The sequence below is a fragment of the Lepidochelys kempii genome, chromosome 1, assembly GCF_965140285.1.
Source record: "Lepidochelys kempii isolate rLepKem1 chromosome 1, rLepKem1.hap1, whole genome shotgun sequence".
Classification (NCBI taxonomy): Eukaryota; Metazoa; Chordata; order Testudines; family Cheloniidae; genus Lepidochelys; species Lepidochelys kempii.
The window spans coordinates 337,260,410-337,275,160 of NC_136380.1; the positions used below are offsets into that span (position 1 = coordinate 337,260,410).

At 44.2% G+C, this 14,751-nt stretch overlaps 1 protein-coding gene across 3 annotated transcripts in view; it reads left to right on the top strand.

The window, feature by feature from the left end:
• The first annotated feature begins 1,953 nt into the window (after window positions 1-1,953).
• FAM107B (family with sequence similarity 107 member B) overlaps window positions 1,954-14,751 on the top strand; it is an 88,023-nt gene continuing 75,225 nt past the window's right edge. The window contains exons 1-2 of one of the 3 annotated variants that reach the window (XM_073328704.2): window positions 2,084-2,149; window positions 7,039-7,100. In XM_073328704.2, coding sequence (XP_073184805.1) covers window positions 7,097-7,100 — 4 coding nt within the window. In that variant the 5' untranslated portion in view covers window positions 2,084-2,149; window positions 7,039-7,096. Of the gene's footprint in view, window positions 2,150-7,038; window positions 7,101-14,751 lie in introns of all 3 variants that reach the window. The other 2 variants (XM_073328706.2, XM_073328701.2) reach the window with 2 other exon arrangements.

A 14,751-nucleotide genomic window follows, 5' to 3' on the forward strand; every position in this document is an offset into this window, starting at 1 on the left:
TAAGAGAGAAACAACCACAAAATTAAGGAGCCCTAAATCACAGCTCTTAACCGGTGAGTAAAACTGGAAAGCCTGGGAATTATACAATTGACATGAAACCCTTTCTTCCATAGCCGCCTCTTTTCCCACTCTCCTTCCTTACCCTTTTTGTTATGCATTATTTGTATTATGGTACTGCCTAAAGCAGTGGTCCCCAAAATTTTTACCTCATGCCCCCCCTTATCCCTGTCCATGCCCGCTCCCTGAGCTGAGGCCAGGAGTGGGGCTGCGGCTCCTGGAGGGCTGGGGTGGGGTGGGTGGGGGGGGGGAGAAGACATGGGCAGGGGTAAGGGATCTGGGAGCCATGGCCAGCAGCCGTAGCCAGGAGCAGAGTTGGGTGATGCTCCCTCTCCGCCCCCCGAGGGGCTGGCCTGGGCCCAGCTGCGCCTCCCCAAACATTCATCCACGCCCCCCGTAGAAGGGCACGCCTCACAGTTTGGGGACCTAGAGACTTGGGCTCTATTGTGCTAGGGGACCATAAAAATACATATTAAGAAACAGCCCCTGCCCTGTCTAAATAGACAAGATAGACAAAGGATGGGAGGGAAAAAAATTAATCCCCATGTTACAGATAGAGAAACTGAAGCACAAAGAGATGAAGGGCATGTCTACACTGCCATGGCAGAGCTACAGCTTCAGCAGCATTGCTGTAGCATTGTAGTGGAGATGCTTCTTACGTTGATGGAAGGAGTTTTTCTGTCGCAGTAGTATGCTACGCCTGGCTCATGAGACAGCTCATGGAACACATCACAGGACATTGACAGTACCACGTCGAGTAACCGAGAACGCTGACCAGGGAAATAACCCACTTCCTTCCCTGACGAATCGAGGGACGCACCCCACCCATGTACTTATTCTCTACACCAATACTGACTCAGACTCTTAATACATTCCATGGGTGGCATACCCGAGCCCATTTATCCACTGATGCATTAAAAACTCCCACACCTCAATCTGGATCTATGCTGGTTATGTGATATGTATGTACCTCGTGAACCTTGTAACCGATACTTGCAATCCCCCATAACCCAAGCCAAACCCCAGATGTACAGTACCTTCCCTCTTAACTTGTGTAAATTTGATTTTAAACATTAACTTTAATAACATTTTTAAATCTGCCTCTCTTAGGGTGGGAGGTAGGTCGGCGGAAGAATTCTTCCGTCAAGCTAGCTAGCTGAGCCTGCAGGGGGGATAGGTAGGTCGACCTAACCATGTTGCACAAGGGTGTGACATTTTTCTAGGTCGATCTAATGCTGAGGCATGGCCCAGGCCTAAGTGATTTCTCCAAGGTCACCAGAGGGTCTGTGGCAGAACCATGCCACGATCCCATATCACCTGAGTCCCAGTCCAAAACTTTAACCATGCACAACAAAGCCCTGTCACCAACACAACACCTCTCCGACCCAGAGGGGCACTGTGGTGTGGGACAGAGGGGCACATAGGGTTTTTCTCTTAGAATCATAGAATATCAGGGTTGGAAGGGACCTCAGGAGGTCATCTAGTCCAACCCCCTGCTCAAAGCAGGACCAATCCCCAATTTGTGTCCCAAATGGCCCCCTCCAGGATTGAACTCACAACCCTGGGTTTAGCAAGCCCATGCTCAAACCACTGAGCTCTCCCTGTGGGGCTCGGGCTCTTCGTCACAACTCCCTCTCATTCGCCCTTCCTCCCAAACACAACCCTCTCTCACCCCCCACTAGCCCCCTTCTTCGGAAACTCACAGCAGCCAGTGAGCCGCCCCCCGACCCACCCCTCTCCCCCTCCTCCCGGGGACCGTGACAACAAAGGAGGCGCTGGCTGGCTGGCTAGGTGCAGAGCCGCGGCACAGCCAGCGGGGCGGGGGGCCGAGGAGGAGGAGGAGCTGCTGTGACTCAGCAGCCAGCCCCGTGCAGCTCCCCCCCGCCCCCGTGCAGGCAGCAGCCGGGGCTTGCCTGTGTGTGCGGGCAGCGCGGCAGCGGCAGCGCGAGCCGGCGGGGCAGCGCGAGCGCGTGGGGCAGGAGCCGCGGCCAGCGCCGCGCGTGGAAGCCCCTCTCCCGGAGCGGCGGGGCGCAGCGCGGGAGGAAGGTGCCTTTTGTGGCAGCTCAGGGGCAGAGCCGCCCAGAGGGGCGAGGTAGGTGTCTGTGTCTGGGGCTCGCGCTCTCCTTTGCATTGCACACAAAGACGCGCTGCTGGGGGCTGGTTGGGGGGTGTGTGTGTGCATTGGCTGGGGAGGGGGATTGGGGGGAAATAAAACCCAGGGGTTTTGTTTTCTAAAGGGAGGCTCAGGGCCGGGGGGGAGGGAAGCCCCCTCCCTTCTCCCAAATTGTCCTAACTTAATGAATAGCAAAGACAGATATTTAAACCGCCCCCCCCCCCTCCGCCGCCGCCGCCTTGTGCTGGAAATCTGCTCGTGTGAGTCAGGGAAGCGGCAGCTCCAGGGCTTTCATTGAGGAAAAGTTCCCTCTGGCAGCCCCATGGGGGGTGCAAATGCCGTAGGGTGCGATCAAGGGAGCTGAGCTGGGGGTGGGGGCCAGAGTGAGTGCCCCTTCTCTGCTCCCAGAGAGAGAAAACGAAGAGGGTCTCTGTGCCTCGGTTGTAGGGTTTTTCGTAAGTGCGATAAAAAGGGAATTAAAAAACAAAAACCTCACGGAGAGTTAATTGTTCCTTTAAAAGGAAGGATGCATCGTGCTCAGTGAATCATGTGGTTCCCTGGACAGATACTGAGCTAAGTCTGGGTCTGAAATCAGGGTTCTTGGCCATGAGGCATTTTTAATCTGGAGCAGAACAGTTATGTGTGTTTCCAGATAATGGTAGGTTTCCCCTGCATTTGGCTACCACGCTTTTTTTGAGCTTGTGGGGTATCTTTGTTCGCCAGCATGTGTCTCCGAAGTAACTTCTTCTCGTGACTATTTCCTGAGTCTCTTTCCAGCGTCTCTTTTCTGTGTTAACAGTTCATTGCTGTGCCATACAGCTTCTGTCTGCTAAAGGAAGGTGTGTGCTGCTTGCATCCTCTTTCCATTATTCACAGACGTCTAACATGTCTAGGAATGTATGTATGTGTCCTTGGATAGACAATCAGAGATACTGTAGGGTGGCAAGACCTATTAGATCATCCTAGCATTGCAGAATTATTCCCTATATTGTCTACCTTTTAAAATGTGAAAATAGTGTTCAGCCTTGAAATTCTGATGGGTAGGAGGATGGGCTGCGAATGTCCTGGGCCAGTCATACCAAACCTATGGTAAAAAATTGTGTAGCAAACCACAGAGATTTGTTCTTTCTTTTTCTCTCTCCTTGGTTCCAACTCTTACAGTTTATGATTTTGTCAAAATTTCCCCTAGTTGCCTTGAGGCTGTAATCTACTAGATTTTCATAGTGCTTTGGGTTAAAACCCTGTACAAAAAGTTAACAGCCCAGATATATTTTTGCTAATAAAATCTCTGTGTTCATTTGATTGAGAGTGTAGGGGGAAGGATGTTATATATATATATATATAACTTTACATATAAAGTTTTTACTTCTGTTACATCATTTGATATTGGGTCATCAGATATATGTAGTCTGACTAGTATACAGTACATGTGTGCTTGACTGGATTGTTAGGGTTTGTGGGACAAGGCACAGGATCTCAGTTCTGTGTAATGAATCTCATGCCTGAAAGTTTTAGTATACGTGCATGTATGTTTGTAGCAAACTCTCAGGAATGGGACAGGAACACATGAACATTTGGTTTCACTGAGACTTTGTATAGTAAAATTAAAACACAGTAAAGAGAGAGGTATTTCTGAATGACATAGCTAGGGCCCTTCCAAATTTGTGGCCATGAAAAACACGTCACGGACCATGAAACCTAGTCTTTTGTGTGCTTTTACCCTATACTATACAGATTTCACGGGGGAGACCAGCGTTTCTCAAATTGGGAGTCCTGACCAAAAGGGAGTTGCAGGAGGGTTGCAAGGTTATTTTGGGGAAGGGCGGGGTGGGTGTTTCATGGTATTGCCACCCTTACTTCTGCACTGCCTTCAGAGCTGAGCGGTCGGAGAGCGGCAGATACTGGGTGGGCACCCAGCTCTGAAGGCAGTGTCCTGCCCGCAGCAGCGCAGAAGTAAGGGTGGCAATACCGTACCATGCCGCCCTTACTTCTGCACTGCTGCCTTCAGAACTGGGTGGCCGGAGAGTGGCGGCTGCTGACTGAAGGCCCAGCTCTGCAGGCAGCAGCGCAGAAGTAAGGATGAGAATACCATATTATCCTTACTTCTGTGCTGCTGCTGGCAGTGGCTCTGCCTTCAGATCTGGGCTCCTGGCCAGCAGCCACCGCTCTCCAGCCTCCCAGCTCTAAAGGCAGCACTGCCGCCAGCAGAAGTAAGGGTAGCAGTACCGCAACCCCCCCTACAATAACCTTGTGTTCTGCCCCCCCCAACTCAGGTCATTTTGGGGGGGGGGGTCATTTTTGGGTCATGACTCCTACAATTACAACACCATGAAATTTCAGATTTAAATAGTTGAAATCGCGAAATTTGCTATTTTAAAAACCCCGTAACTGTGAAATTGACCAAAATGGACTGTGATTTTGGTAGGGCACTAGATATAGCTGCTGTATATAGTCAAGGATTGTTCTTTGAGTCACTTTTGGCAGTAGTGCTATTATACTTTTGGGAGGGGGCGGGTATTTTTACAAGCTGATACATGTGATAGCAAAGTCTGTGTACATTTGCTAAGGTGGCAGATTTTTAAAATAAAATTGCCTAATGTAACAGCCAGGCTTAGAACAGTTTGGGTGAGTAAGTCAAAGGTGCAATTCAATGTATTTTTGTATAGCATGATGCATATAAGGTATCTGCTTCTCAGCGAGGTCAAGGAGCAGTATTGGTTTACAGAGTTGGGTACAGTGTTCTTCAGAAGAACAGAGGCAGAAAAGCGATATACAAAGATGGAGCAGAGGAAGAAACAGTCAACAGATATTTTTGTATGTTAGCTACAAGAAGGGGAAGATGGAAGGATGTAACAGTGTGGCTGAGAATCAGTCCTAAGCTAAATGAAAAAGGGCGGTGTAAAACTGAGTTCAAGCAAGCATCTCTTCTTTAAGGAAGGCCATTCTAGATAGATGGGACGATTTAAGGGAAAGGGGGACTCTATCTTAGGTACTTTTTTGGCCTCCCCTTAGTGAAGTATGTGAGCAGCTCACAATCTTTTAATTTATTGATCCTCACAACATCCCCGTGGAATAGGAAAGTGCTATTTTTTCCCATGGGGAACTGAAAGGCAAAGAAACTAAATGACTTACCCAATGTCACAGAGGAAATTGGTGGCGGAGCAGGTCTCCCAATTCTTAGGCTGATGTCCTAACCACTGGGCCATCCTTTTCTCTCTCTGCAAACCATGAGGAGTGAAGCAAAGAGACATGGACAAGACTGACTGAGCAGAGGGGCATGAAAACCCCTTTTTCATTGGGATTTGGTGCCAGTTAATTGTGGTGTATGTAGTTGTTATCTAAGGTACAAATTTATGTGGGCCTTTGGTAGAGAGGCCATAAAACCAGGAGAGACCTGTAGAGTATGAAATGGGTGTATAGATGGGACTCTTACCCTAGTCTCAACACAGAAACCCAATTCTGTTCAAAATCTTAGGAAAAGAGCCGCTCCACTGCCTGGCACTGTGTGTAGTCACTACATGGGTATAAAACAGGACCATTCTCATTGGGTTTTGCACCTGCTTTGTGTCAGTGTTAACGAGCACGCATAGTGCGTGGTAGTGAAGAGCTGAGTCAGTGACTTCCTACATGAGGGAAATAGCATGAACTCATTAACTCAGCTTGACAGCAGAAAGTCCTGACATCTGTGAGAGGGGAAGGACGTGGGTTAACCAGACCAAAACTTCCTCTCTAACTGTAATCTTAAAACCCCTCAGAATCTCCCATCTGGGCTCTTTGCTTGCTTAATGACTAGACATTTTATTAAAGCGAATGTTAAAAAATTATATAATACACAGGTTAAGAAAAGAGTATCTGTACATCTGGGTATAGTGCTTAGATTATCCACAAATTACTAACGTCCAAAACAACATTTTCTTACGACATCGAGATTGGTAGTTGGCAGTTCTGTGGGCAAAATTAATGTAATCCTGGATGTATTGTTTTGCACAACCCTACAATAACAAATCTGTGTGTAAATGCAATGCAGAAAAGACTTTTTGATGAGGGAACAGATTTTTAGTTTAAGGCTTCCAGCTGGTGATTATAAATGAATAATCCAAAAGGGTTTGGGCTGCTGTGTGTGTAGAACCCCCATTGGGCCATATATATATATATATATAAAAGAACATCTCAAATAGGCTATCAAAAATCCAGAGTAGGGTAAAGAAAGTAGTAAGCATGCCAGTGTTTCTAATGGCCTAGAGGAGTTTACATTCTAATACAGAGCCGAATCTGGCTTGCTTTACATTCAGAATGAGGCCTGTAGTCCATCATAAGCCTAGGCAGATGTGTCCAGAATTGTAGTTTCACAACCAGAGCAAGGACTATAAACAGTTTCCTGTATGTCTCGTTTCTTGGTTTTTCATATATTATTTTCTAACACTTCTGGTTTCATGTTGTTAGAGAATGCATAGGTGTATGCTCTCAATGAAAGGGAGAAACAAGGCAGTCAGGAATTGAGGGTGAAATTCGTTTTACCCACATAGTCCAAGAAACCAGGGTTCGTGCCGTTGAGGAAGAGAAATCCTCCCCCCCCCCCCCCCCGTCATGTCTTTATTCCAACCTATAGGAAGCACCTTTGCTTCCATGATGTATTGCAGATTCTGTATTTCCCTTCCCTGGGATATCCTAGCTAGCTACCATTGTTGGCCTTTGGTACAATCCATGTGGGAAACCTCTCTGTGGCTTGAAAGGGTGTGGAAGGGTTCTAACTGTTGGGAGGGTTCAATGGTTTCACCAGTGACTTCTCCCCTATCCCACACTCAGCCTCAAAGTGGGGAGATGGGAATTGTTTTTGTCCTCTGTGCCTGAGTGAATTTTACCCGCAGGCAATACAACAAGTTAAGAATCTGAAATCTACAGGACAATTCTGCGGGAGTATCCTCAATGGGTGAGTGTGAAGTGATTGGTCCCTCAGCTTCACGGTCAAAGTATATTTGTTTCAGTGATGTATATTTGATCCTTGAAACAGCTTAATATAATCGTGGGTTTCCCTTTGTGCCCATAACTTTGTTTGTTTGAATATTAAGGGGTTTCCCCCTCTGGTGAAGGACACTGACTTCACCACCCCTGTGCCAGCTGGGGCTAGCTAATACATGGAGTCCAGTTTCATCTGCTCCAGAAGGAGGCTGTGCCAGTCAGAGGTAGCTTATAATGATAACATCCACTAAAGTCTTTTTTGATGAGAGGGAGGGTTCTGGGGAGAGTGTGCTTCTATGAGGGGGAGATAATGGAATGATTCTTTCAGTGCCTTGTGTGTACAATGAATAGGCATTCATGTGACCTCATGTTTATACACTGTCCTTTGTTCTACTGAAAATAATAAATACCCAGGGATGTTAATTCTATTTTAAGAGGACGTGACAAGAAGTGGGTCAAGAATGTTCTGCTGTACATAAATACAACCTAGATCTAGGCTGGCATGTATGTATGATATTTCTATACAAACTTAAATGATTTCTAAGGCGTTAATTTACACTTTTTGATGTGCTGTTGGACCCCTGCTGAGCAAAGCACTTACGTATGGGGATCAAAATTGTTTAGTTACCTTTTGAATTCAGATTCAAAGTAAAGTGGAAATCTTATTGTCAGGTAGCTTAGGAAGGAAGGCAAGGAACCTGTTTTGGACCAAGTGAAATTTTATTACTTACTGGCAGGCCAAGGGGCATGGATCAGCGTTCATGTTGCTCTCCCCATCAGTACCCGGCCTGGGTTGGGGAAGTTAATGATCCAACCAGCAGACCAAATTCGGTGATGAATCCTGGTCATGTGCCATCTTAGGCACGTTCCGCATATGCTAAGAAGATGACTGGTAGGTTAGGTTATGAGCAGCACTTAAAAATAAATCCTGTATACGTTGACTTGCTATTTAATTTGAAAATGGGCGACAGGGGATGGATGACTTGATGATGACCTGTTCTGTTCATTCCCTCTGGGGCACCTGGCATTGGCCACTGTCGGAAGACAGGATACTGGGCTACATGGACCTGTGGTGTGACCCAGTATGGCCGTTCTTATGTAAAAATGTCTTTGCTACCTCAGTTTCCTTGTAAGTGTAAGCACCAGGGAAATGGACGGTTTACTGAACAGTCCTGTTAACTTGCTAAAGTCCTCTTCTAGGTTTTCTCCCTTAGTTGTGCCCCATAAGGTACTTCAAGAAAGAGTGTATGTGGTTAATCATGTCTGTGCTTTCCCTGAGATGCAGGATGGGATACAGTTGTCTCTTGGAGGTCAGTTCATGAGGTAACTGAGGCAGGAGGCCAATGTTCACTTGCAGCATCAGGATTTTATTTTTTTATTTTGGGTCAGTTTGGATTATGATAATTTTGCATTATATGGTGCCTTTCATTCAGAAGGTTTCCAATGCAACTTGTCCTTGAAGGAGAGCTGTATTGAATAAAGTACTGAAAACAACTTATATTTTAAAAAAACCCTGCTTGCTACCCTCCCACCCCAACACACACAATTGCCTAGAAAGAACTGCCAGAAATTTGGAATTCAGGTTTTCTTCTGACAGTTTCAAATACAGGAATACAGAAGATGGGGAAAATTGGTTTTGTTTGCACCTTTTGATTTGCTTCTTTATAATGTATAACAGGGATTGGCAACCATTGGCACACAGCCCGCCACGGTAACTTGTTTACCTGCCGCTTCCGCAGGTTCGGCCAATCGCAGCTCCCACTGGCCACGGTTTGCCGCTCCAGGCCAATGGGGGCTGTGGGAAGCTGGGGCCAGCACATCCCTCGGCTCGCGCCACTTCCCGCAGCCCCCATTGGCCTGGAACGGCGAACCGTGGCCAGTGGGAGCTTCGATCAGCCGAACCGGCGGACGCAGCAGGTAAACAAACCGGCCCGGCCTGCCAGGGGGCTTATCCTGGCGGGCTGAGTGCCAAAGCTTGCTGATCCCTGATGTATAAGAAGGCCTGAAAGGTATTTTCAAGGGTGTTTTAAAAATGTTCACTTTTAGAAATATCAGTAACATCAAATCTGGTCATCTCCCATCATGCTGGAAGTGTCTGGAGAATCCAGAGATACCCCTTGCAAGCAATTCTTAGGGTCCGATCCTGCATGGTCGTGCATGAGGATCTTTACTAAAATGAGTACTATATCCAGTGGGACTACATGCATATGAAAAGTTACTTGTTTTTGTGTTTACAAGATTGGGCCCTATGGCCTTAACTGAAGGGGTGAGAGTGACCTTTAACAAAAGTGTTTTTCTTCTAACGGTTTCTCGGGCTGTTGAGTCAAATGGACGTTAACAGGAATGCAAAATCTCAATAAAAATTACTTCCCTTCTCAATTAACCAGGTTTCACCTTCCTTTGGTGCCTGTGATGTCATAGCCTTACTAGTTCTCCAGTTGTCCCTATATTCTTTCAAGAAAAACAGGCTAGACAAGAGCTAGATTTCTAATGTAAAAGATGACCAATTCTCTCCCCTTCCCCCCCCCCAACCCCCAAAATTTCAGGCTGCCTTAATAGTAGCAAAAAAACTACAAATCCATTGTTCCCATTTGAATGTCACTTTTGTAAAGGTTGATTGTTTTAAAAAAAACAAAAAACAAACCAATAGCTTACCTAAAATAGTAGAGTGGTAGTAGTCACTTCACAGATAAAGCTGCAAGTGAAGTTGTCCCGCTGAACACACATGCTTCTTTAAGACCGTTCAGAGAATACTACTCTGTTGCAACTGAGTTGGGGTTGTGGTTTACTTGGGTGTGACTGGCTTTTTGTGGAAGTGCAACCTTAACTCTGAATTTCCTAGGATTCTGTTTTTCTTTCTTAAACTAATATCCTTTAAAAAGTGTAACACACCTCAAAAACGGAGGTGCCTGGAGCTGTAGCACCAGATTTTGTGAAGTAAATTATAGTCATTTAATCATTTCTCTGTTGCATGTTACTTATTTATGGCTGTAAACGTATATGGTGCTTTACAAACACAAAGCAAGACATCGTGCCTGATCTACCAAGGAGCCTGCAATCTACTGTTAGAGAAGACTAGTAATAATAAGATGATTGTGGCCCTACAAAAGCACTTATTTTCTTACAGTTTAGTTGTGTGTTATTCATGTATAATTTGCCTTTGTTTTGTTCAGTTGAAAATACAGTTAACTCATCTCTAGTAGCTTTGAATTCCTTGATATATGTAGAGCTCAGGGGTCAGATAATCTCAGATTGATATTTGCTCATTTGTAGCTCTGAATGAATGGCGTCCAAGGATAAGAAGAATAGGAACATACGAACTACCATAACAGATCCGACTATCTAGTTCAGTATCCTGTATAATGTTGGTGCAGTACAGTGTCATAAAATGTATGCTGGCTGCATAGAATTCCCTAATTCCTATTTAACTGACAGAATAATTTTAATTCTCAGTATTTTTTTCCAGTCTGTTCTTGAGCAATTATACAAGTTGAAACTATACGGTGGGACATACAGTTAGCTTCCCACTATTGTTATAGAGATGAAAATGAAGAAGCCTAGCATACGTTTATTTTGGTTCACCCATTCCATACATGCTTTCCTCTCATTTCCTTGTGGGGATCATTGCCGGTGCACCCTTTCTTTCATTGTAATTATATTTTTCAGCAAATACCTTTTTTAAAAAAAAGTGATTGCTGAAACTAAAGAATCCCCGCTCTCTGAAAAGCAGCAACTTGGTGCTCTATAGATAGGGGAATATTTCCTTACGCATAGTTGAATTGGAAGGATGTGCAAAGATACTTCTGTAAATTTCCAGCAACTAAAAGCAACACTGTTATTGCTTGTAAAATGAAAGAACTAGCTAGATACCACTAAGCTTCGATTCTGGAGGGAATGTCACTTAAGATTTCATACCAACTTCGTGTGTGTGAGGTTTTTTGAAAAACAGCATAGTTTCCTATCATTCATAATACTCCTGCAGATCTTCATAACAAGGTTTTAGGGATGCCACTAGCTGCATTGTGTTATGAGGAACATCCAGCTGAGAAGTGTTCTGGTAAGGTGTGTGTTTCCTCTCTCTGCAATGCACTTGGTGTGTGTGATCAGTCCCTCCTTGTGAGTGATTGAATGAATGCATGCATGCATGCATGTACAGAATGCCAGTAATCCCCCAATTAAATGTGGGGATTGGTGAGCTGCTGGAACCCTGTAATGATTCTGAAAATGTAATGTTGTAGCTTAGTAACATGCCAAGTATAGAGTACACTTGTATTACACATAATACTTTGGTAAGCTATTTTAATATATTGTCTCGTCTATCTTAAATCTTGCAGTCTATTTTGAAAAACTTGGTAAATGTCCCTGTAAATCATTTTGTGTGGAAGGTTTTGTGAAAGGGCTATTATGCAACAAATCACACATTTGAGATGAGCCTGATCCAAACCCCCCTTCAATTTTGGGAAAGTTAGACCCAAGTCTGCACTCTTCAGCTTGAGTGCATTTCTACTGTCTTACTACATGTGTGGAATTGTGGTTTATCAACAAAAGAGACTTTTGCTGAAAGAAAAGGCAGTCTGTAAGTTCAGGCTGGATGTGTTTTATACTTTCTGTGATACCTTTTTCACTATGGCTGCATAATCCAAAGATTCATACCTCATAAATCCAGGAATTTACTGAGCATTCACTAGACTGTGCTTACATACTAGAATTGTCAGTATGTCAGAATACTTTGAGGAAGCAACCAATGCCTTTAACAAAAAAATTTACACGCCAACTGTTAATAATTATTTGCCTTACAGTAGCGCCTAGAGACTTTACCAGCCATCAGGGCCCGATAGTGTTAGACGCTGTTCAAACACCGATAAGAAACAGTCCCTGTCCCAAAGACTTTACAGTGTAACTACACAAGAGGGACAATGTGTGGAGGGGAATCAGAGGCCCTGAGAGGTGAAGTGACATGCCCATGGTAAAAAAGCAGATAAGTGGCAGAATCAGACATTGAACTCATGTCTCTTGTATCCTAGGCCAGGTCTATACAGTCTTTGTACTGATTTAACTGTTTTGGCGAGGGCTGTGATCCACCCCACACCCCACCAAAATAGTTAAAGTAGTGCAGCCTCTAGTGGGGATGTAGTTACATTGGAATAAAGGTGCCTTGTATCGGTTTAGCTCATTCACTATTCCTTACAGGAATAAGCTATACTTATAGTAAAGCACCTTTATACCAGTGTTACTATGTTCACACTAGGGAGTTGCATTGTTTGAACTATGCTGGTACCATTTTTTGTGTGCAGACAAGCCCATATTCTAGCACCCGCTCCTCTGAACCATGCTTATCACCTCCTCCCCGTCACATGCAACAGTCTCGTTATCAACTTTGAAAATCTAGTATGAGATTTTTAATAGAGCTCAGCACCCAGCAACTGCTGTTCCTTTCTTTGGGCACTTCTGGGAGCTGAACTTCTGTGAAAATCTAGCCCCTGTTGTGGATTCTATCCACTTGTGCCAAAGCTTAATGAGTAACGCTGTACAGTCCTCATCAGAACTTTGAGAGTAGTTCAGAGATGCTGGGTCTTCTAGATGAAGTATAATGAAGTTCACTGGTTGTCTTTAAAGAGACAATTGCACTGTATGCAATACTACAGGTATTGGAATCCATATCCTGTGATAGAAGAAGGGTTATGTTCAGTGGTTAGGGCATTGTCCTGGGACTCAGGAGACCTGGGTTCAATTTTACTGCTTCACCACAGACTCCTTGCATGACCTGGGACATGGCACTTAATCTCTCCGTGTCACAGTTCTTCATCTGTGAAATGGAACTAGCAGTATTTCCCTACTCCCAAGGGAAGTTGTGAGGATAACATAGGCCTGGTCTACACTGGGGGGAGGGGGCGGATTGATCTAAGATACGCAACTTCAGCTACGAGAATAGCGTAGCTGAAGTCGACGTATCTTAGATCAACTTAGAATCACTTTCTGCACGTCCTCGCGGTGCGGGATCGACAGTGGCCCCTCCCCCGTCAACTCCGCTTCCGCCTCTCGCCGTGGTGGAGTTCCGGAGTCGGCAGCAGAGCGATTGGGGATCGATTTATCGCGTCTACACTAGACACGATAAATCGATCCCCGATAGATCACTACCCACCGATCCGGCGGGTAGTGTAGACGTTGGCCATACATTAAAGGATGGTGAGATACCCAGATACTATGGTGAGGGGCCATATAAGTATGTCACAGAGAGAGTCAGAGGGATCCTGGCCAAATTGTAATTCAGGTATTTACATTGTGCCTCTCCAAAATCTGCTGCTTATGATTTCCTATTGCTAAGTTGTTATTCCCTTCCTGAAAGCTGTCCTGGGTGTTGCTGGCATGGAATTGCTTCTGCATTCTACTGCAGAGGTTTTTCATTTTCTGTGGTGTACACATAAAGACCACTTCAGACATTATGCTTCTGGATGGAAAGTGCTAAATAAGTAAGAAAATGCCAAGCTAATAAAGTGCTTCATGTCAGTAATCTGAGAATCCCAATCAAATACGTATTTTACTATTCAGTTGTGGTGGGTGAGGTTTTCTAAGCCGTTTCTCTTGTTGTGCGGAAAACTCTACAATTAAAACTCTTTTGCTGCTGAAGAACAGTTTAACTTATCATGTGTGAATGTCATTTTTCAGTTCATCCTCCAGGAATGGAAAGCTTTGTTATGACTTTCCAACAAATTAAGTGTCAAAACTGAATAACACCCACTTGAATGAAGTAGATGCAGATTTAAAGTACTATTCTGTGCATTGAAACAGATTATTGTTAAATCCTTTAAAGAAATATATACTTAAAATAAGTTTATTTTTCCAAATGCTTAGAGAAATTGAACTGATAAGAGTGCTATCAAACAGAACACATAATCTGTGTAACAAACCATGTTTTGTGAAATGATAGTTTTTAAAGGGATGATCCAACTCTCACTGAAATGTAAGTACAGGTCCATCTGTATGCTGGTGCCCCTTTAGATGTACTATTCATGTTTGAAAACACTATAGATTTCAGAGTTCTTCTTGTTTTATTTACAGAATCAGTCATTGATATAGGATTTTTTCTTTTTTAAAGAAAACTGGCTAGCTTTCTGTCAAAATGGCAACAAATATGCAACATTTACTTTCTAAACCCAGACACTGAAAAACAACGTTGTTATATCAGGCAAAGATTGCATTTGGGAAGTACCACACTACCAATACTCGTCAAATTCTGTCATGTATGGATAATTAGGCATCACTATAAGAGGAATGAAATAAAGAATTCCCATTCCTATTGCCACAAAAGGGGGACAAAAGTTACATGCTGTCAGGTACAATGGTTCAGAATATTTTTAAGATTAAACTTCTTTGTAATCAGTGCACAGATTTTCTAATGTACCCTCTTTAAGATGTGCAAACCCAATTTAGAACAACATGGTTATTTCAAATGAGACTCAGAAATGTAGTGTTGGAAACCACATATACAGAAAGAAAACAAAAAATATTCAAGGTTTACAAACACCAAATAAATTAATTGACAGAAAAGAATGTAGATCAGAGTATTCATTACTTCGTACTTACATAGAGCTTTCCATATGTTGAAAGCTGCACAAATACAA